This window comes from Thalassophryne amazonica, chromosome 18, assembly GCF_902500255.1.
Source record: "Thalassophryne amazonica chromosome 18, fThaAma1.1, whole genome shotgun sequence".
NCBI lineage: Eukaryota > Metazoa > Chordata > Actinopteri > Batrachoidiformes > Batrachoididae > Thalassophryne > Thalassophryne amazonica.
The window spans coordinates 65252094-65275418 of NC_047120.1; the positions used below are offsets into that span (position 1 = coordinate 65252094).

Sequence of the window (23325 nt, forward strand, 5' to 3'; positions counted from 1 at the left end):
CTTGTTTCAGTTATTCTTTGGGTTCAAGTATCTCTGGAAGTTTTGGGTTATTTGGGCTGTTAGGGTATCATGTCATGGCCGTAAAAGTAACCTACCAACACATACTTACGGTTACCATAACAATATCCACGGCCTTTATCTTAATGGTTTCTTAAAGGTCTTACAGTCAGACACTCTTTCTGATGTGAACTGTGCCTTTATTTGATCATATTGTGAGTTCAGACCCTTCTACATTATCCTCCCGACAGCCCATCAGCTCTAGTTATGTAACTGAGACCAAAGAATGTCAACTCCAGTGTGGTTGGAACTTTGGATTCTAAGATTTCACTGCTCTAAACATCTTCTCTTCTAGTGGTCAATCTTGTCTACACACATGGGAAAACTTAGAGTTGCCACCCCTTAAACAAGGCCAACATCTGATTGGAGTCAGCCTCAACACCGCAGTAAAACCCCAGGAATGCGAGAAAACTTTTGCAAAGGTTGTCGTGTGCCTGAGTGTTGAAATCCCAGTTCATGTGCTGAGATTGAACAGAAGAGTTTTAAGGACAGACATCAAGGATGGGCGTGTGGGATAAACCTGTGCTAGAATGCTGCAAGAACTTGGATACACAAGGCCAGCTGTTGCATCTGGTCAAGGGGCAAAAAATGTCTGCAGGTTTGTTCAGGTTCTTAACAAAAGGCTGCTGGCGAGAAGAGCAAATGTTTGAACAGCTGTTCTTATTGTTGCCAGCCTTTTGAGGAAAAAGCACAGATACAGTGAATCCAGAAAGTGCTCACAAGGCTTCACTTTTTAGTGCAGCAGATAACCGAAACAATCATGCAAATGGTGATAAAAGCATCAAATTCGACAGAAATACTCCTTAGATACTCCTCTTTTGAACAAGACCGATTGGCCACTTGACTTTTCAATCAGTGGTCAGGTAGGGGTCAATTGAAGAATTACACAGAGGTCAAAATTAAAAGATGCTCCAATCATATTGAAAAATATTCCACATTATTTGCCTGATCATAAAGATTCCAAAAAGGTATAGTTTGGACTATCTGTGACTGAATTCTATTGAGTTACGGAATAAAAACAGCAAGAATGATGACAAAGAGGTCAGTGTCATTTTGTACAGGGGTCAAAACTTAAAGTTGCTCCAATTTTGGTAAAAAGTGATGCAAATTATTGGTTGAGCTAATAGGATTAATAAATGGAATAGTTTTGACAGTGATGAATGCTTGGCCTCCAAAGTAAAGGTCAAACAAGGTCTACGTCTATTGGATTCTACGACATGTGACATATGTTACCCCGTAACATGATAAGTAAGGATGATACAGAGTCCAAACTATTCATTTTTAAAACTGTATTAACTCAACTAGTAATTTGCATCACTTTTTACCAAAATTGGAGCAACTTTAACTTTTGACCCCTGTACAAACCGACACTGACTTTTATCACCATTCTTGCTGTTTTTATCCCATAACGCCATAGAAATAAGTTACAAACCATCCAAACTATACCTTTTTGGAATCGTTATGATCAGGTAAATAATGTGGCATAGGTTTCAATATGATTGGAGCATCTTTTAATTTTGACTCCTGTGTAATTCTTCAATTGACCCCTACCTGCCAACTGAAAATTCAAGTGGCCAATCGGTTTTTTCAAAAGAGGATTGTCTGAGGACTATTTCTGCCGAATTTGATGCTTTTAATCACCATTTGCAGGATTCCACTCTAAATATTCTCTTATCTGCTGCACTATATTCCAAAATAGAGTAAATTCATTTTTCCCCTCAAAATTCTACTCACAACACCCCATAATGACAACATGCAATTTTTTTTTGAAAATGTATTAAAAACAAAAACTAAGAAATCATGTGTACATAAGTATTCACACCCTTTGCTCAATACTTTGTTGATGTACCTTTGTCAGCAATTACAGCCTCAAGTCTTGTTGAACAGGATGCCACAAGCTTGGTGCACCTATCTTTGCACAGTTTTATCCAGTCCTCAGCACCTCTCAAGTGCCATCAGGTTGGATGTGGAGCATCATGCACAGCCATTTTCAGGTTTCTCCAGACATCAGGTTCTTGGTCACCTCCCTGACTAAGGCCCTTCTCCTGATCATTCAGTTTGTCAGGGAGAGTCCTGGTGGATCTGAACTTCTTCCATTTACAGATGACGGAGGCCACTGTGGTCTTTGGGACCTTCAAAGTTGCAGAAATGTTTCTCTCAAGACAATCTTGTCTCGGAGGTCTACAGAAAATTCCTTTTACTTCATGCTTGGTTTATGCTCTGACATGCACTGTCAACTGTGGGACCTTATATGTAGACAGGTGTGTGTAATTCCAAAATTTACCCCAGGTGGACTCCAATTAAGCTGTAGAAACACCTGAAGGATGACCAGTGGAAACAAGATGCACCTGAGCTTCATGGCAAAGGCTGTGAATAATTATGTACAGGTGATTTCTTAGTTGTTTCTTTAAATAAATTTGCAAAAATCTAAAAAAAAAACCCAAACTTTTTCACATTGTCATTATGGGGTATTGTGTGTAGAATTTTGAGAAAAAAAAGTTAATCCATTTTGGAATGAGGCTGTAACATAACAAAATATGGAAAAAGTGCAGCACTGTGAAGACTTTCTGGATGCACTGTACATTAGGACCATAGTACTGCTGACAGTTAATAATAGTACCTTTTGAAATTTGCAGGTGTTTCAATCTGGTAAATTCAGCCCCAAATCAGAAACTGCTGGGATGATGCGGGGATGTGATACCCAGCTTTATCTATCCATGAAGTCAGAGGACACACACCAATTAGCTAAACTGCAGGATTGTCCTACAGACATAAAGACATGGATGACCTCTAATTTCCTGCTTTTAAACTCAGATAAAACTGAAGTTATTGTAGTTGGCCCCACAAATCTTAGAAACATGGTGTCTAACCAGATCCTTACTCTGGATGGCATTACCCTGACCTCTAGTAATACTGTGAGAAATCTTGGAGTCATTTTTGATCAGGATATGTCATTCAATGCGCATATTAAACAAATATGTAGGACTGCTTTTTTGCATTTGCGCAATATCTCTAAAATTAGAAAGGTCTTGTCTCAGAGTGATGCTGAAAAACTAATTCATGCATTTATTTCCCCTAGGCTGGACTATTGTAATTCATTATTATCAGGTTGTCCTAAAAGTTCCCTAAAAAGCCTTCAGTTAATTCAAAATGCTGCAGCTAGAGTACTGACAGGGACTAGAAGGAGAGAGCATATCTCACCCATATTGGCCTCTCTTCATTGGCTTCCTGTTAATTCTAGAATAGAATTTAAAATTCTTCTTCTTACTTATAAGGTTTTGAATAATCAGGTCCCATCTTATCTTAGGGACCTCATAGTACCATATCACCCCAATAGAGCGCTTCGCTCTCAGACTGCAGGCTTACTTGTAGTTCCTAGGGTTTGTAAGAGTAGAATGGGAGGCAGAGCCTTCAGCTTTCAGGCTCCTCTCCTGTGGAACCAGCTCCCAATTCAGATCAGGGAGACAGACACCCTCTCTACTTTTAAGATTAGGCTTAAAACTTTCCTTTTTGCTAAAGCTTATAGTTAGGGCTGGATCAGGTGACCCTGAACCATCCCTTAGTTATGCTGCTATAGACTTAGACTGCTGGAGGGTTCCCATGATGCACTGAGTGTTTCTTTCTCTTTTTGCTCTGTATGCACCACTCTGCAATTAATCATTAGTGATTGATCTCTGCTCCCCTCCACAGCATGTCTTTTTCCTGGTTCTCTCCCTCAGCCCCAACCAGTCCCAGCAGAAGACTGCCCCTCCCTGAGCCTGGTTCTGCTGGAGGTTTCTTCCTGTTAAAAGGGAGTTTTTCCTTCCCACTGTCGCTAAGTGCTTGCTCACAGGGGGTCGTTTTGACCGTTGGGGTTTTTCCGTAATTATTGTATGGCCTTGCCTTACAATATAAGCGCCTTGGGGCAACTGTTTGTTGTAATTTGGCGCTATATAAATAAAACTGATTTGATTTTTGATATGGAGTCATCCTTACCTATAGGTCAACTTCTGTTTCACTGCAAACAGCATGAACCAAAGATATTTCAGATTTCGTGTGGTCAGCTTCATTTAATTTGTTAATAAAATCACTGCAATTTTTTGTCATTTTTGTATTTTCCATATTGTCCAACTTGTTTTCTGTCTGAAGAGGTATCACACGAGTTGGCGCAAAATAACAAACTTTGTAAAATTAAAAAGAACATTTTTTTTTTTTTTTTTTTTAGCTTTTCTTGTCCTTTTGTAACTTTTGCAATAGTTTAACACAAAATATTAACGATATGTACTTTAACACAGCAACTTTTAAAATAGCAACATCGAACAAGGCCAGTACATCATATACATATGAAGTGAAACACATAAAATTATTCATTTCGAAAGATTTCGTGTCACGCCGTTTTCTTTTTTTTTGTTTGTTTTTGTAAACTCAATTCTTTTGCTACCTCGTTTCACCGGCAGGGGACGCTGTTTTCCATCCTTTCTTCACTGTCGCACGCTGCGAACATGCCCATTGATTCTTTTTTTTTAACCTTTTTTTTAAAGGATGTTTACATTTTGGTTACCCACAATCCTCAGCGGTGTTAGATAACAGAAGGTTCATTTGACGCGTCTACTCAATAAATATTTTTTCCTTTTCTGAACAAAAGCGTTTTTAATCAGTGCAATTTAAAACATTTAAAATTGTACATTTAATGTGTTGATTTTTTTTATATCTCTTGGCTGATTGTACAGTTATATTGTGATTAATTTCGTCATACAAACAAACCACGCTTACTTTCCCATTTATTCATTTCTTATTACAGGCATCGGGATGTTTTGTTTGTTCCTGCATCGGTTTGCTGATTTATTAGGAATATCACACAAATGATTTTCAATTCATAATCTGGTTGTTCATTGGCTGAGGTATGCGCTCATGATTTTTCTGCAGCAACGTTACAGTTTCAGTTGCACAGAATGTCACACTTGCTGCTTCATCATCACTCAAACAGGGGGAAACTTGTTTTCACACCTACAGAACCAGTGTTTGCACTGAAACAGTTTGGAAAATTGTAAGGCGTGTCCCTTTAACAAAGAAAAAACGAGCATGTGACCGGATGCAATGCCGCATCAGGCCGCACACCATCTAGTGGTCGTATTGGTGCGTGCAAGAAGTGTTGCCAGGTCTGCTTATTGTTTATGATGGATGTGTCTTGAATAATAATAGTAAGGAAGTCCCTTCGGCTGCTCCCTTGTTTTTACTCGAAGCCTCCACAGCAAATCCAAGGTAGCTCTGCATGTTGATTTGGCACAAGTTTCACACCTGGTGCATTTCCTGACGCACCTGATGACAACTTTCATAATTACTGGTGTGACCCAGGTAAGCGTCAAAAAAAATGAATTATTTAGTTAAATGCTTTTAGTTAGTTATTAGTGTTTGTGAAACAATCCATTCGTTACTTGTTTTAATTCATTTTAAGAGGTTTCTTGCTTTGGGCTCCTTTTCACAAACGTCTATACTTGTTTCGCCGGTGGGATTTGGCAACACAGCACGCATCTCACTGCAGCACTAAAAAAAAAAAAAAACAAAACTTGTAGACACAACACTGGAGTATGTGCACGCGCGGCTGACGGCTGCCCCTGATTTAACTCGGAGCGATCAGATTGGCGGCGGTGGATTTGTTTACCATATTTGGCAACATGGTGACACAGCGCGCCTGGGGATTGGACGAGCGCGGCCGTCATTCACGAAGTCTGCCCCTCCTCGGTAGTTTTACAAACAAAGCGCGTGCTCACGGGACTTGTAGTCCAAAACAAAAGCCAGTGCTCGAGCCGGCACGTGCCACCGCCGCTGCCGCCGTTGTGGGGGATTTCACCGTCGAACGTGCGCGGCGGTTCGAAACGTACGCGAAGGAACAAACGACCTTTAAAAGTTGGTCGCGATAGACGCGAAGAAGACTTCCCGGTGGGGCGAAAAACCGTCTGGCGACATACAAATCCCCACCGGCGACGCTGCCCTGTGATTGGCTGGCGCCTGCTGTCAATCAGGCGGCGCTGCTACAGTAAATATTTGTGTTTGCTCGACCGGCTGTAATGGTGGACGGCTGAGACTCGCCGTCGGAGTGAATAAAGAGGGAAAAAACACTTGAAAGTGCGAGCAGGACACCGGGCTTGGTGGAAAATGGATGAACTCAAACATCAGGTGATGATTAACCAGTTCGTCCTGACGGCGGGTTGCGCGGCGGACCAGGCGAAGCAGCTTTTGCAGGCGGCACACTGGCAGTTCGAGGTGAGGAGGAAGGAAACGCTGCTAGCCATCCGTTAGCCGCGCGGCTAATGTTTATGTCTCTCCGTGGCCGCTTCGGAGGCTCCTAAAGGCACCAAACAAAGACACCCGGTCTCTCTACAAAGTTACTGTCAGCCCCAGTGAAGTCTGTTTCTTTCTACGGCGGGCTAAACGAGCAGCACAGCTAGCATATATCCAGTTAGACTTTAGATTAAATACAATAATCTGACACATGAGGCCAGCTATTATGCAATAACCGCAGCCTTATCGTTTCCTCCTTTTTTTTTTCTTTCATTTAAACATTCTTACGACTTCACATGCTACGTGTTGTCGTCATAAAGCACTTCTTTGTTGTCTTTATGTAAAAACAATGAGGTTTTAGCTAAAAAGCTGCTTTTGTTAGTGGGAAATCTCTATTATTTTTGTTTTCAGTTGAACTTTAAATCTATAATACGACGGAGTTTTGGGCCACATTGAATTTCTTCCCTTTTTTTTTGGACTTCGAGAATAAAGTCGTAATATTATATTATGACTTTATTGTCGTAAAATTCCGACTTTATTCTCGAAGTCTTAAAAAAAGAGATTCAATGTGGCCCTAAAACGCTGTCGTACTATAATGTGAGAGAACACTTGAAAATTTATGGTTACTCAGTGAGAGTGCAGACCTTTGTCAAGACAGTAGTCCTCTCTGATATTAGTTATTTTACAGCTGTTAAATTAAGCAACCCCCCCCAAACCATCAAACCCTTCATTCCAGTGGACCCAAATCCACACTAAAAACCTTTAAAAAAAAAAAAAAAATCATTGAAATTGTTCTGAGCAGTTTGTGAATCACAAATATTCTGGAATGCGCAAGACTCTTGAAAGTCTGAACATAAAAGTATTGTTCATATTTTCAAACTTTGTATGTGTTTCACAGAAATTAAACACTAACCTACAACTATTTACAATAAAATACAAAGCGGCTATTGATGCTCTACAGTTTCCTTTTTTCTTACACATCAGGGCGTCAAAGTTGTACAAGAGGCAGTTGACATATTTCCATCTTGAAACTTAGGCCTTGTTAACATTATCACTCAAATTTGGATTTTTGTCTTATCCAGATTGTATCTGGCAACGCTATTTTGGCAGTCTGGACACACAAAAAAGAAAAAAAAAAAACACGAGATCTGATTTTTTTTTTTTTTTTTATTGGATTCGAACCACATAGAGGTGGTTTAAAATGCAACTGAAAGTGCATTTTTGCTAACTTGTTTCAATCTGAACATCTCAGTTATTCAAACTGGATTTCAAGGTGTCCCCTGCATTGCTTGCAGTGCAACATGAACAACAGTGAAGTAGTTCCGGAATCAATCAATTCAATCAATTTTATTTATATAGCGCCAAATCACAACAAACAGTTGCCCCAAGACGCTTTATATTGTAAGGCAAGGCCATACAATAATTACGTAAAACCCCAATGGTCAAAACGACCCCCTGTGAGCAAGCACTTGGCGACAGTGGGAAGGAAAAACTCCCTTTTAACAGGAAGAAACCTCCAGCAGAACCAGGCTCAGGGAGGGGCAGTCCTCTGCTGGGACTGGTTGGGGCTGAGGGAGAGAACCAGGAAAAAGACATGCTGTGGAGGGGAGCAGAGATCAGTCACTAATGATTAAATGCAGAGTGGTGCATACAGAGCAAAAAGAGAAAGAAACACTCAGTGCATTATGGGAACCCCCCAGCAGTCTAAGTCTATAGCAGCATAACTAAGGGATGGTTCAGGGTCACCTGATCCAGCCCTAACTATAAGCTTGAGCAAAAAGGAAAGTTTTAAGCCTAATCTTAAAAGTAGAGAGGGTGTCTGTCTCCCTGATCCGAATTGGGAGCTGGTTCCACAGGAGAGGAGCCTGAAAGCTGAAGGCTCTGCCTCCCATTCTCCTCTTACAAACCCTAGGAACTACAAGTAAGCCTGCAGTCTGAGAGCGACGCGCTCTATTGGGGTGATATGGTACTATGAGGTCCCTAAGATAAGAAGGGACCTGACTATTCAAAACCTTATAAGTAAGAAGAAGAATTTTAAATTCTATTCTAGAATTAACAGGAAGCCAATGAAGAGAGGCCAATATGGGTGAGATATGCTCTCTCCTTCTAGTCCCCGTCAGTACTCTAGCTGCAGCATTTTGAATTAACTGAAGGCTTTTCAGGGAACTTTTAGGACAACCTGATAATAATGAATTACAATAGTCCAGCCTAGAGGAAATAAATGCATGAATTAGTTTTTCAGCATCACTCTGAGACAAGACCTTTCTAATTTTAGAGATATTGCGTAAATGCAAAAAAGCAGTCTTACATATTTGTTTAATATGCGCTTTGAATGACATATCCTGATCAAAAATGACTCCAAGATTTCTCACAGTATTACTAGAGGTCAGGGTAATGCCATCCAGAGTAAGGATCTGGTTAGACACCATATTTCTAAGATTTGTGGTGCCAAGTACAATAACTTCAGTTTTATCTGAGTTTAAAAGCAGGAAATTAGAGGTCATCCATGTTCTTATGTCTGTAAGACAATCCTGCAGTTTAACTAATTGGTGTGTGTCCTCTGGCTTCATGGATAGATAAAGCTGGGTATCATCTGCGTAACAATGAAAATTTAAGCAATGCCGTCTAATAATACTGCCTAAGGGAAGCATGTATAAAGTGAATAAAATTGGTCCTAGCACAGAACCTTGTGGAACTCCATAATTAACCTTAGTCTGTGAAGAAGATTCCCCATTTACATGAACAAATTGTAATCTATTAGATAAATATGATTCAAACCACCGCAGCGCAGTGCCTTTAATACCTATGGCATGCTCTAATCTCTGTAATAAAATTTTATGGTCAGCAGTATCAAAAGCAGGACTGAGGTCTAACAGAACAAGCACAGAGATGAGTCCACTGTCTGAGGCCATAAGAAGATCATTTGTAACCTTCACTAATGCTGTTTCTGTACTATGATGAATTCTAAAACCTGACTGAAACTCTTCAAATAGACCATTCTTCTGCAGATGATCAGTTAGCTGTTTAACAACTACCCTTTCAAGAATTTTTGAGAGAAAAGGAAGGTTGGAGATTGGCCTATAATTAGCTAAGATAGCTGGGTCAAGTGATGGCTTTTTAAGTAATGGTTTAATTACTGCCACCTTAAAGCCTGTGGTACATAGCCAACTAATAAGATAGATTGATCATATTTAAGATCGAAGCATTAAATAATGGTAGGGCTTCCTTGAGCAGCCTGGTAGGAATGGGGTCTAATAGACATGTTGATGGTTTGGATGAAGTAACTAATGAAAATAACTCAGAACAATCTGAGAGAAAGAGTCTAACCAAATACCGGCATCACTGAAAGCAGCCAAAGATAACGATACGTCTTTGGGATGGTTATGAGTAATTTTTTCTCTAATAGTTAAAATTTTATTAGCAAAGAAAGTCATGAAGTCATTACTAGTTAAAGTTAAAGGAATACTCGGCTCAATAGAGCTCTGACTCTGGAATGACGGAAGTTGATTCAAGGCACCTTACCTGTAGAGCTGGATAAGTGGGGCGAGGGTGGAGCCAAAGAAAACCGTCAAAAACAACAGATTATGGAGGAGAATAATAAAACTGTAGTTGGACAAGGAAATAAAGTGTTTGTTAGCTGCCTGGGCTCCACGTAACCATTTAATTTCAGAGAGAAACAGGCACAGTTTGTTGTCATCCATGTTTTTCCCAGGTCTAGCCTGTTACCATAGCAATAAATATGGATAAGAATCAATGTGGATACACAGATCAGATCTGGTCACTTGCTATATGTAATGTGGCCACTCAGTTAGTGTGATCTGATGTGAATCAGATGTGCAATAAATCTGATTTGAACTGAGTGTAAACAAGGCCTTGTACATCAACAGTTTTTGTTGGCCAGTTTAAATAACAATTGGAGTTGTACTGATAGCAATTCTCGATTTGTGTACAGCACCATATCAATAGCAATGGCCAATAAAATAAAACGTGACCTTGCTAGGCAGCTGAGACCTTAAGGACTAGAGTCTAACTGACATATTGGGTGGCTGATGATAGCCGATACGATCCTTTCAGGAACATATCAGTATTGGGGCTATTTTTGGTCGTACGAAAACTTTTATTCTACTGAATAAGCAATGCAGAAATAAAAAAAACATTCAGGCTGTTGTAAATGTTGTCATTACATAGTTTGTCCAGCAGAGGGTTTTCCAAGAGACTGAGGCAAAGCGATGTCTTCCGCCACAGTCTCTCTCCAAATTAAAATTTAAAAAAAGCACCTGCTTACAGCAGAATACAGAAAAGACAAAAAAGCTGTGCATGCAGTTTTGATCGCATGCAAACTGGGGAGCACTGACATTTTCTGTTTGGTATGTTTATATATTTTGAGTCCAGGATGAACGGCATCAAAACAGAGCATTAATAGGACCAATATTTTTAGAGAAGCTACATATTTTAGCTAACAACAGTGAACAATGGACATTGATATTTACATTCTGGACTTACACGCTAATCCAGCATGGGGTCCTAAATCATTTATATATTAAAAGCGTGAGTTTGTGCATGACTTTATTTAGTAATTTCAATGTAAGTACTTAATATATTATAAATATAATGTTAAAAATGCATGGACAACACAAGAAAGTGAAAACATTTATTTCCATTGTGGTCCATTTAAAATCGAATGACAAAATAGAAGTAAAAATAATAATAATAATGATAATAATAGTGTGAATATAACAAGAACCTAAACAATTTATAAATACATTAAGACAGTAAATTAACATTAAGAAATTGCGTAATTTACAGGAAGAAAAAGGGTTGAGTTCTTCTTCTAAAACCTATTGGGGTCTAAGGTTCTAAAAACATTCAATTTCTAATATTAATATAAGAAATTACTTATGCTCTTCACATGAAATAAATTGGCATCATGTTGGGGGGATACTTTGGTCTGCCTCAATATTTTACAGATACCTATACTCCATCTTTCCAGCACGTTTCATAAAACCAGCCTGGTAGTTTTTGAATTATCCTTCTGACAAACACGCAAACAGACCATCAAATGGTAATGAAAACAGGATTTTTAACAGTTAAACCAAATCTTGGGTCAGTTTTACAGAACTTCTGCTGGTATATTTAACAAAAAATGTATAATAAGTCTAGTTCCAAATGTTTCATGTGAAATAAAGAGATGTGGCAAACTTACTGTACAACTCATACTTTATGTAAAGGGTGGAATTTTAAAATAAATTGTATGTTATTATAAAATATAATTGTACATTTGGCAGCACTTGTCAGAATTCTGATTTTCTCCCCACTGGTTTTATGATGTCATAGGGAAATGTGCTAGTTGTTTATGATGGATAATGACATTGATTTTCTTAATAGAAATTATTTGGTTTAGTTGTTCTGTATAAACAGGAAAGGTCCTCCTAGAGGGCATGTGTCTGCCAGCTCCAACAGACAGACATGTCTGTGTAACTTTGTGATGTCATAAGGTGTGTTTTGAAAGAAAGCAATCAAGGAAAAACCTGACTGTGTGTCTGTGTTGCAAGTAAAATGAAAAGTACTTTTGAGGTGATCTGGAAATTTAAAGATTCCATAGCACACGTTTATAAGCGAATGTCAAGATCTTGACTACAGCCAGCTGATCACATGACCTTCACACTTATACGAAATGTGTCTTACCTATAACATATTCCTGGATTTAATGTCTTTTTTTCCCCTCTCAAGTTTAACATTAGCCATGTCACCCCACAAATATTTAGGCAGAGTTTTTAGTCTTTCTCGCCCACCTGCTGAAAAGCCTTCATCTTCTCTGTTTTAGACTGCACTCAGTGCCTTTTTCCAAGAAACAAATATTCCATACGGCCATCATCATCATCAAATGGTGAGTGTACAGTTAAGCAGTTGTGGCTCTAATGTGTTTTTCTGTGATGCTGCTTAGGCCTGGTTCACACGACAGGATTTTAAAATTATCTTTAGGTTTCCAAAACCTGAGAAACCACACACATGAAGATAAAAAAATCATAGCTGTGACAGGTTTGGTGGTACAGTGTGTGGTGTTCAGCCACACGGTAAGGACAACAGCACCACACACGAACAGATTTCACACACGAACATTCCTAGCTCAGACGGGAAATCTCGCAAAATCTCTCGAGATTAAACGTGACTTCAGAGTAAACAAACAGAGATACTTTGTGGACTATTTAAAACGGAGGGAAAAACAATACAAAAAGTAAAAGAAAAGGTGTTCTTTAAAGGAGTGGAGACAGCGTGACCACCGGACTTTCTGGTAAGTCAGAACAGCTGTTTTGATTTTATTTTCCGCTCTGTACGTCCATCACCTCGCTTTCTGATTGGCTGCACGTCACATTCAGCAGGCTGCGTGCTCGTATTGGTCGGAGGACACAACACGCTGCGATATCGGGCCAAAAAAATCCAACATGTTGAATATCCCCGATTTGCGATCGGAGCACTCCTGACGTCCTTCAGGGCTGTGAAAACTCCGCGGAATTCCACGGATTTCATCATGGGGAGGGGTGCGGGAGTGTCAGTGTTGTACTTTTTAATTGTGATCGTTACTGAGTTTTTAAAATGTTTATCACAAAGCATTCTCTTTTTTTACGACATGATGCAAGTTTTTTAAGTCCGTGGACACTGATCTGTGTGTTACAGATACAAATCAGTTTCCTCGGATCCGCGGAGTTTGGAGGAAAATAAATGCCACTCAAAGCCCGGCTGTTACGACAGTTGTAAAGTGGGACTGGTTGGTTGCTGCGGTGACGCTGTGTGGCTCCTGTGCGAAGCTAGCTGAACGCAGCATGTGGACATCGCAAACTTTTAGAACAGGGGTAGGCAACCTGTTCCAGAAAGAGCCATGAGGGTGCAGGTTTTCTTTGCAGCCACTGACTCCACCAGGTGATTTCACTGATTAACTGATTCCATCTGCTCAAAGTGATATTAATCAGTAAAATCACCTGGTGGAGTCAGTGGCTGCAAAAAAAACCTGCACCCTCATGGCTCTTTCTGGAACAGGTTGCCTACCCCTGTTTTAGAACTTTGAAGTTTTAAAAGAAGAATTTTGCAGCATGTCTGTGTCACGGAGCAACGTCAGACAGAGCGAAGATGGCGGGAAAGACGTTTTGAAAAAGTGTGATAAGGACAAGAATGCGTGGAATTGTTGCTGGCTTCATCAACACACCTGAAAGATAAACGGGAAAAGCAAACTGGTAAGAATTTTTTTCTCTCTGGAAAATAAACATTGTGCTGTTCAAACAGGATTTCAGAAAATATTATGTGCCTTTTTTTTCTTTCATTAATCTAGACTTTCTTTGATTGAAAAAAGACATTGTGGCTTTGAATGAATTTAGGCTACATGAATTTACACAACAATGTAAATTAAAAAAATATTCTACAATCTACCCCCCTGCGAATTTTCCTCAGATTTCACAATTTTCATTTCACAGCCCTGGTCCTTCCGAGCAGATCACAGCGCTCTTAACACACCACACATGGCAGGAATTTCTGATAAGATTATCTTTAGCGTCATCATGATTGTCGGGGCATCCTTAAGATTGTCGGTAGGGGAAGATCGTGTCCGATTTCGGCCTAATTATCTTGCCGTGTGAACCAGGCCTTAGTTTTCTGTTGGTGACATTTTACACATGCTACAAATGCTAGTGTTTTTGAAACGTTGATAAAAAACCCATAGAAACCATGTGCAATGATGATGTACTAACAATAATAAAGCACGTCAGCCATGTTGTGAGCTTCCATAAATAAACAGAGGCAGGCAAAGACAGAGAGCGAGAGAGAGATGAAATGCCTAATTTTTCAACTGTCACACATAACGGAAGGAAGGGCCCTGTTCGCCATGTGCACAACTTCCTCCTCTGTATTGTCAGAGTCAGACAGGGTTTTTTTAGGAGTGGGGTGGGGGTGTCACAGTTGGGTCTTTTCTTGGGAAGATTTAAATGCCAAAACCTGTGATGGTGCAAGGCTTTGGTGTGTCCCTCCCTGCCTGTGTGAACCCACGGCAGACATCTATAACGATAATCCCCAAAGGATCATTATGGTGTTTAGAATACCCAAACATGACCATCTTAAGACTGTAACCAGCACCAAACCTCCCCCCAGGAAGCCCTGGAAGTATCACATTGCTGATGTTTCTTCATCTGAATGTGGAGTAAAAATACAGTTTTATGTTGTCACATAGTTCTGAAGAAAATGAGATGCTGTGGCTTCTGTTTTGTGTAGAGGGAACCTGTTAAACCCCCCCCCCCCCCCCAGCTCCTGTCCTTTTATTTGGGGGGGATATCATGGCTAGAAGTAGGTAGATCTCAAAAATGCAAAAATGTATTTTGTACACTGTCCCAGTTGTCATAGATCCTAAAAGAAGAAAAAAACCTACATCTTCTTTGATCATTTACAAAACAATTGAAAAGATGGGCTCTCTACATGCATCTTCAACCCCCCCCCCCCAGGTTTACCAGTGCTGAGCCTGGGGGGAGGGGGGATTTGGAGTACTTCATATAATATCCATTTACTGTAGCAAAGTTTTAATTTTGTGTTCTATTGTTTCTCTCATTACTGTCTATCGGTTATGTTTTTTTTTCTTTGTTTTTTTTTTTACAGAATCAGGACAGATCAAACTGCTCATTTTGGCAAAATGTGGTTGACAGGATGACTGTTTTTGTCTTTTTAGAAGAAATATCACATTTTAAAGTACAGATTTGTTTATTTTTCCTGATTAAAATATTTTGTGCCCATGCTTTGTCAGAAATGTGAATATCTGAATTTCTGTTTTTTTTTTTATTATTTCTTTATTATTATTATTATTATTATTATTTTACAATGTATGGCTGTGATAAAGTGTGTAATTTTGACTTTTTAAATTATTTTTAAAACTGAATTTGTTGTTAGTGGGTTGTGAAGCTTTGAGGGTCAATTCAGTTTATATAATGTAAGCTAACGTTTAATCTGCAGCGATACAGAATTGATGCAAAAAGCAAACTATTAATGGGTTACATGATAAATTGGCTAATAACTGTAAAACTAGAGTCAATTGTCATGCTGTAATCATGCTGACAAACCACACCGTGCATCCTGAATTTTGACAAGTAATACTTTGCAGTTCAGACATCATGAAGTTAAAGAATTAAACATAATTTTAACTCGAAAGTTATTACTGCAGTGGTATGACAACCTCCCCAGTTAAATTTGACTAGCTGTAAATGAGTTTCAAACATCTGTAACGTGAATCCTGTTTACCTAAATAATAAAAATACAGCTGCCTCCCACCCAAAGACCCCCCCCCCACTTTGCACTGAATGTTTGCCTTGATGTGTTGTTGCGGCCCTGAAACAGATCAGGACCAGACAACTCGCAGCAAACTGGAAGGCATTAGGGCTGCTGCACACTCTGGTTAAACATCACGAAACACAAACAGCGTTTGAGCAGCAGAACACAAGCTTTTGTTTTGGATGCATGTCAGCATCCAGAAACGGCTGCCTTCTTCTGGAAGACGTGCAGGGATTTGAACCAAATTGGTGATCAGTGTTTGAGCTTGTTACCTGGCAGTATCTCCAGCCTGAGGCTGCTGCTCTCATGTATTGTTAATTAAATATAATGTATTGGCTTTCTGTTGTTTTAATCAGTAAAGTGCCTCATGACCAATGGCTCTGGCTGCAATTATGGATTATTTATACAATGAATTGAGTAATGTGAACTCAGCCGAATGGAGGAATTGTGCAAACATATTTGCTGTTAACTGCATGGCTGCATGTTTGGCATCACATGAATCCTGCATTCATTTCAAGCTTCTGTTTGTTCTGGTGTGTTGAAAAAATGATTGCATCACGTCTGACCTGCAGCACACGTGTGGGTAGTGTCTGTGCATGAGCACAAAGATTGTATTTGGTGGAACAACAACAAAACAAAACTGAAATAATAAAGATATATTTTGTAGTTATTTTTGTCTGAGATGAACGAAATGACCAAGTGTGTTGTTACATTGATCAGCTAGTATTTTGTAGTAGTTTTTTTTTTTTTTTTTTTTTACTGCCTTATGATTTGATCTGGTGTGTAGTTGCTGTTGACGCTGCACATTTGTCATGAAAGAGGTATGTGCTGGAACGCTCAGAGCCAAGCGCATGGATTGTGCATTACATTTTGTACGCCTTGAAGTCTAACATGTTCCGATATGAAAGCCTGACTCCATCCAAATGATTAGGGCTGCAGCAAGCTATTATTTCATTATTAGGCTGCAATTATCTTTATAAAATGGTTAATTATTTAGTCAATAAAATTACAGAAAATTGTAAAAGCCTCAGAGGCTTTGTCTCGTTTCTCTCTCCTGGTGCAAAATCCTCAAATATCCTATTTTGGGAATCTGAAATGAAAGACTGCTTGACATTTTCCTGATTTAAATTTTAATCAGTGGCGGCTGGTCAAAAAGAATCTTGGTGGGGCTGGTGTGTCAATAGATTTCCCTCCCTAGTCCAGTACAGGCATTCAAATGAACAGTCGGGAAATGACTACAATTTTTTTAATAATCACTTAACGTCCTCAGAATTAGCAGTTTCACAGATAAAGTTAACCTTTTACAGCTATATTAGGCCTCATTTATACTTTGGAAAGGAACAGTATCAAATACAACACAACACTGAAGTTCTTGAGCAAAGAAAATTTCACCATTTGACACCAATTACACACACAGTACATCAAACTGTACTGCACTGCCATTATCTTCAGCCAAACAGACCATGGGTTTCACAATGACACCGACCTGAACAGAATAGAAAATATGACCAAATTTAGACTCTTTCAAAATATGGAAAAATTCCTCAATTGACAAAAGAACATTATGTACATACTAAAATGTTCACACCACCTTCTGGGGGGGGGGGGTGACTCACCTTAAAGAGGCGAAGAGCTGCCAAACGGTCAAATCCACAGCCGAAACTCAGTCAAGAAAACTTTTCTTCAAATCCTCACTGAAACCTTGTCCCCATTATGACAGATGTCCGAACTGTTCAGCAAAGTGGTTTGTGCATTTGTTTTTCTTGCAGACCTGAGTGCAATGTGCAACCACGTGCCTCCATTAAAAAAAAAAAAAAAAAAAACTCAAACAGACTTGGCTCCATGTGTAAGAAGTGAGACTGGGAGCTGTTTTCTATTGGCGCTGTGCTGCTTCTTTTCCACCTACCAAACTCTGAGCCGCTAACGTGAGCGCGGCCAGCGTGCAGCAGTTTGTGGTCGCTCTTTTATCCCAGGTTCCCCTCAACTCCCAAAAACTGTGTCCCAAAGTTGTTCAACTTACTCCAGTGGGGTTTTTGTTTCTGCCAAAAACAGCAGCACTTTGATAAATCCAGGGGCAAAAATTGTATTGCAGGTCACCCCCACCCAAGACATTAAATTTGGTGATTCTGATTGGCCAAATATTTATTGTTTTTTCCTTAGCAACCACACACAATTGGTCCAGGGGCAAACATTCTATCACCCCCAAGATATTAAATTTGGCGATGCTGATTAGACAAATATTTATTATTTTTCCTTAGCAACCAAACACAATTGGTCATTTCGCTGCACTTCAAGGGGCTCTTTGAGCGACCGCCCAAGAAGAGAAATGATACGTTCTGTCGGTGGCAATAAATGCACTGTTGAATGAGTCAGTGGAAATGTTGTTTAATAATTCAGATTACATGTAGGCACATACTATTAAGTAATACTGACATTGATAATACTTAAAAATTATATATATATATATATATATATATATATATATATATATATACATACATACACATAATTTTTCCTCTCCACATCTGGGAGGGCGGCGCCCAAACGTCACCTATGGGCCAGCTGCTACTGATTTTAATACAGAATCACTGATTATCAGAAAGGTTGTTATATTTTTGTTCTTTATTAGTTAATCAACTTACTCTGTCACATTTGGAAATATGGTGGCACGTCACTAACTGGTGGATTGCTCTGCAGAAGAAAAATGTAAGGTGGTTTCGCCTGATGCAAATGGAAACAGTGGGGTCACTCAAGTATAAAACAGGTGTTTGACCGCAAACTGGGACTACAACCAATGATTATTGTCATAAGCAATTAATTGATTATTTTCTCAATTAATTGATTAGTTGTTTGTTCTGTAAAATGTCACAAAATGGTGAAAAATGTCTTCTTCTTTTGCTCCCCAAATCCCAAGACGACACCCTCAATGACCTTACTGCTAGACAGCAGGAAATAAACACCTAAAATGAACCAGAAATTACTCACCTTTAAAAAGCTGAAATCAGAGAATTTGGATATATATAAACTTATTAATTTAATAGTCAGTTAATTGTCATAGGTCTGACACAGTGATTGAAATAACTGCACAAGCACAAATTTTTTTTTTACAACCAGGAAATTGTTTTTAGAAGCTGTTTGATGAACACACCTCTGTGTAGATCATCGGCATTTGTAAACAAGAAGCTTTGTGTAGATCATCGGCGTTTGGAAACTACAACCCCTGGCAAAAATTATGGAATCACCGGCCTCAGAGGATGTTCATTCAGTTGTTTAATTTTGTAGAAAAAAAAGCAGATCAGACATGACACAAAACTAAAGTCATTTCAAATGGCAACTTTCTGGCTTTAAGAAACACTATAAGAAATCAAGAAAAAAAAGATTGTGGCAGTCAGTAACGGTTACTTTTTTAGACCAAGCAGAGGAAAAAAATATGGAATCACTCAATTCTGAGGAATAAATTATGGAATCACCCTGTAAATTTTCATCCCCCAAATTAACACCTGCATCAAATCAGATCTGCTCATTGACATTGACCCTATGCCATGACATTGACCCTATGTGTCTTTTTGGAAGGAATGTTTTTGCAGTTTTTGCTCTATGGCAAGATGCATTATCATCTTGAAAAATGATTTCATCATCCCCAAACATCCTTTCAATTGTCCAAAATATCAACATAAACCTGTGCATTTATTGATGATGTAATGACAGCCATCTCCCCAGTGCCTTTACCTGACATGCAGCCCCATATCATCAATGACTGTGGAAATTTACATGTTCTCTTCAGGCAGTCATCTTTATAAATCTCATTGGAAAGGCACCAAACAAAAGTTCCAGCATCATCACCTTGCCCAATGCAGATTCGAGATTCATCACTGAATATGACTTTCATCCAGTCATCCACAGTCCACAATTGCTTTTCCTTAGCCCATTGTAACCTTGTTTTTTTCTGTTTAGGTGTTAATGATGCCTTTCGTTTAGCTTTTCTGTATGTAAATCCCATTTCCTTTAGGCGGTTTCTTACAGTTCGATCACAGACGTTGACTCCAGTTTCCTCCCATTCGTTCCTCATTTGTTTTGTTGTACATTTTTCGATTTTTGAGACATATTGCTTTAAGTTTTCTGTCTTGACGCTTTGTCTTCCTTGGTCTACCAGTATGTTTGCCTTTAACAACCTTCCCATGTTGTTTGTATTTGGTCCAGAGTTTAGACACAGCTGACAGTGAACAACCAATATCTTTTGCAACATTGCGTGATGATTTACTCTCTTTTAAGAGTTTGATAATCCTCTCCTTTGTTTCAATTGACATCTCTCGTGTTGGAGCCATGATTCCTGTCAGTCCACTTGGTGCAACAGCTCTCCAAGGTGTGTTCACTCCTTTTTAGATGCAGACTAACGAGCAGATCTGATATGATGCAGGTGTTAGTTTTGGGGATGAAAATTTACAGGGTGATTCCATAATTTTTTCCTCAGAATTGAGTGATTCCATATTTCTTTCCTCTGCTTGGTCTAAAAAAAGTAACCGTTACTGACTGCCACAATCTTTTTTTCTTGATTTCTTATAGTGTTTCTTAAAGCCAGAAAGTTGCCATTTGAAATGACTTTAGTTTTGTGTCATGTCTGTGATCTGCTTTTTTTCTACAAAATTAAACAACTGAATGAACATCCTCCGAGGCCGGTGATTCCATAATTTATGTCCAGGGGTTGTAGAAGCTTTGTGTAGATCATCGGCGTTTGGAAACTAGAAGCTTTGTGTAGATCATCGGTCTCGTTGGGCTTGAGACCAGAGGATCCTCTATTCAAATCCCAGCCTGACCAAAAAATCACTAAGGGCCCTTGGGCAAGTTCCTTAACCCCCTAGCACTTTGTCTGGCTGCAGCCTGACATCGGGGTGAATGTGGGGCATTATTGTGTAAAGTGCTTTGAGCGTCTGATGCAGATGGAAAAGTGCTACATAAATTTAGTCCATTTACCATTTATTTAGATCATTAGTGTTTGTAAACAACCTTTTTGTGTTTTTTATAAACTTGACAGCCACAAACATTTTCTTTATAAAGAAAAGAAAAATTCTTGAATTCTTTATATGACTTCAGTCAAAAGTGTCCCTCAGAATATTTGAACTGCACATGATTCATGTGACAAATACAATTGGATAAAAGAGGATTTTATTTTTGTATTTATAGTCTCCTTTTGAAAAGGCTGAAACTGGACTGAATCACTTTAATGTCATGGCTTTTTGTAAGCCTTCCCCCTCCACACACACGCACGCGCGCGCACACACACACACACACACCTGATCAATAAATAAGAACAGTCTTTGATTTAACGAGATGTCTCCCTATAATTTGGGGAATATTATTCATTGTTCCAGACGGCGCTGAGTTTTTAAACCACACCACAAAGTGAATGATGGAAGTTGCAGACTGTCCGTGAGTTGAGTGAATCATTGCTGTAATCACTCACTTCTCCCATTTTGCCAGCGCGCACGTCTGCATGTTGTGTTGGTTACAGACATGCGTGCACGTGTGTTTTGTACACAGGCGGGTGTGTGAGTCACTGCTGTCGGACAGTGTAACCAACATTCCCAGCAGATCATCAGGCCGCGGTGCTCCTTGGTGCTGATATCTAATTCACTTTGTTACAGCGCCATGGCTGAACTCGTTTCTTTTTTTGCTTTTAGTTCAGAGTACTGTGATTACTTTTAAATTCCAGCATTTCATCAGTATGCGCAAACTGAGCAATCCATGAGATTATTTTGGCTCAGACCGGCTGCAGCCTGTATTCGTGTAGTTTTTGGCAGTTTAGCACGTTAGGAAATCATGGAGGTCATTTTATGTGCAGTGTGTGCTTTTCAAATTAAATGAGGCAGTACTTGACAAAATGAGTCAAATATTTTGACAGCAAATTAATCTTTTAAATCATTTATCAAGTTAGTTTGTCAAAAGTGATTATTTCATGCGGTTCTGTTTTACGTCGTCGTCATGGCTGCAGTGTTCACATTCATGTTTATTCTGTCAGTTATTTCTGTGACTCGCCTCAAAGGAAGTAAAAAAAAAAAATCCTCAAATTCCAAAGAGATGTCAGCAGTTTAGGTTTTTATGAACAAAAAAAATACTAATTTATTCATTAAGTCAAAAATGGCTAAACAATTCTGTTTCTCAAAGGGAACGTTTTCATGTTTTATTTTTTTTGTTTCTCAAAGCTGAAGCTGCTGTTTACATTTCTATTGATTAATCTGTCAATTTATTAGATTGTTTAGTCTGTAACAAGTCAAAATCTAAATAAATCAAAGGTGTACAACAGTATGTCAGTCCAAGGATGGTAGTAAAAAAAAAAGTTTCCACTGATTTTCAGTTACAAGTTTCTTGTTTTTGTTTTTTTTTTTCCCTTTCTTTCTTTTCTTAAATAACAAGACTGTCTGAGCTGTGTATTAGTTTTGAGTTCTACAGGTAAACAGATCATCAGAAATGTAATTTTCACTCAAACATATTAGCTCATATGTATTTGGACACGTGGAGGTTTATCACAGCTTGTGACTGAGACTGTACCGTAAAAAAATTAACAGGAAGCAGTCTGGTGAGGGAAGCCACCAGGACTCCTGCGAGGTCACTGAAGAGGTAACGAGCTTCAGCGGCTGTATGTGTGAGAAAATAACAAACCATGCCTGTGTCCAGATACATATGGACACAGTTATAATTGTCTGTCAGAAAAATTGGTGACAATTTTTAAAAATCTGTTTTTTCCCCCTCTCTTTTGTCCCCCCCCCCAATCGATTAAGAATAGCTATTTCTTTACAGTGAGTAAGAGAACAGATGTTAGTGTTCACACTAGTATCAGCCTTTCCATGAACAATATCTGTGCACGTGTGGCATGCACAGCCACAATAAAATAAGTGCATCCTCATGTGACCACAGAGCAGGAAGTCACCCAGCTGGACGCTGCCGTCTGGGAACATGTGGCTGTGTCATGTGACTCAGCTGGATAAGTCACTAACAAAGCAACAAAGAGTGCTGTGCATGTGTAATTGTGTATCTAGATACATGTGCTAAGATATAATTCAGAAATGATAGTGGTATTGTTTTCCTTCAAATGCATATTTCATGAAGAACCAGGGGTCTTCAAGTTTTTACTACTATGCTGCAGCTCATCAGCACTGCCTTTGCTCATCTTCATCACTGGAGGCAGTGCCACATACAGTAGCACAAAACGTAGCATAGAAGAAGGCAGATGAATAAATCCTCTGTTGTTAACATGGCATAGCATAACGTTTCCGTTCTGAACCAAAAGGACAATATTAACAAATTGTGAACTGACCATAAAGTTCAAATCAGCACATTTTTCTGTTATAACTTTTACACTGTCAGACATGTTAACTTTTATTTTTCACCTCACAAAGTTGAACATGAGTCGACCTTCAAACTTTTCCGAGAGTTAGAAGATACCGAAACAAGATGGGGTCCGTTCCAACAAATAAACCAGGTTTATTGAACTCAACAGATTTATAACGTTAAAATCAAACCATTGACCAGATCACATTACATTTAAATTGATTCATGGTACCGTGTATCCATATTGTCATGTGTGTAAAGGTCCACTTTCCATTATATGGTCATTAAGTATACATGAACTGGTGTTTTCTCCTGGTAATCTGTAAAATTTAATTATGAAACCACCTACTTACTTCTGCACACCAGTGTGTGTATATAAAC

The 23325-nt window shown here is 39.0% G+C and overlaps 1 protein-coding gene across 1 annotated transcript in view; it reads left to right on the forward strand.

The window, feature by feature from the left end:
- ubald1a (UBA-like domain containing 1a) overlaps positions 1 to 23325 on the forward strand; it is a 55619-nt gene that overhangs the window by 7783 nt on the left and 24511 nt on the right. Inside the window, exons 2-3 of the mRNA XM_034194625.1 lie at positions 6148 to 6300; positions 12143 to 12205. Coding sequence (XP_034050516.1) covers positions 6193 to 6300; positions 12143 to 12205 — 171 coding nt within the window. The 5' untranslated portion in view covers positions 6148 to 6192. The remainder of the gene's footprint in view (positions 1 to 6147; positions 6301 to 12142; positions 12206 to 23325) is intronic.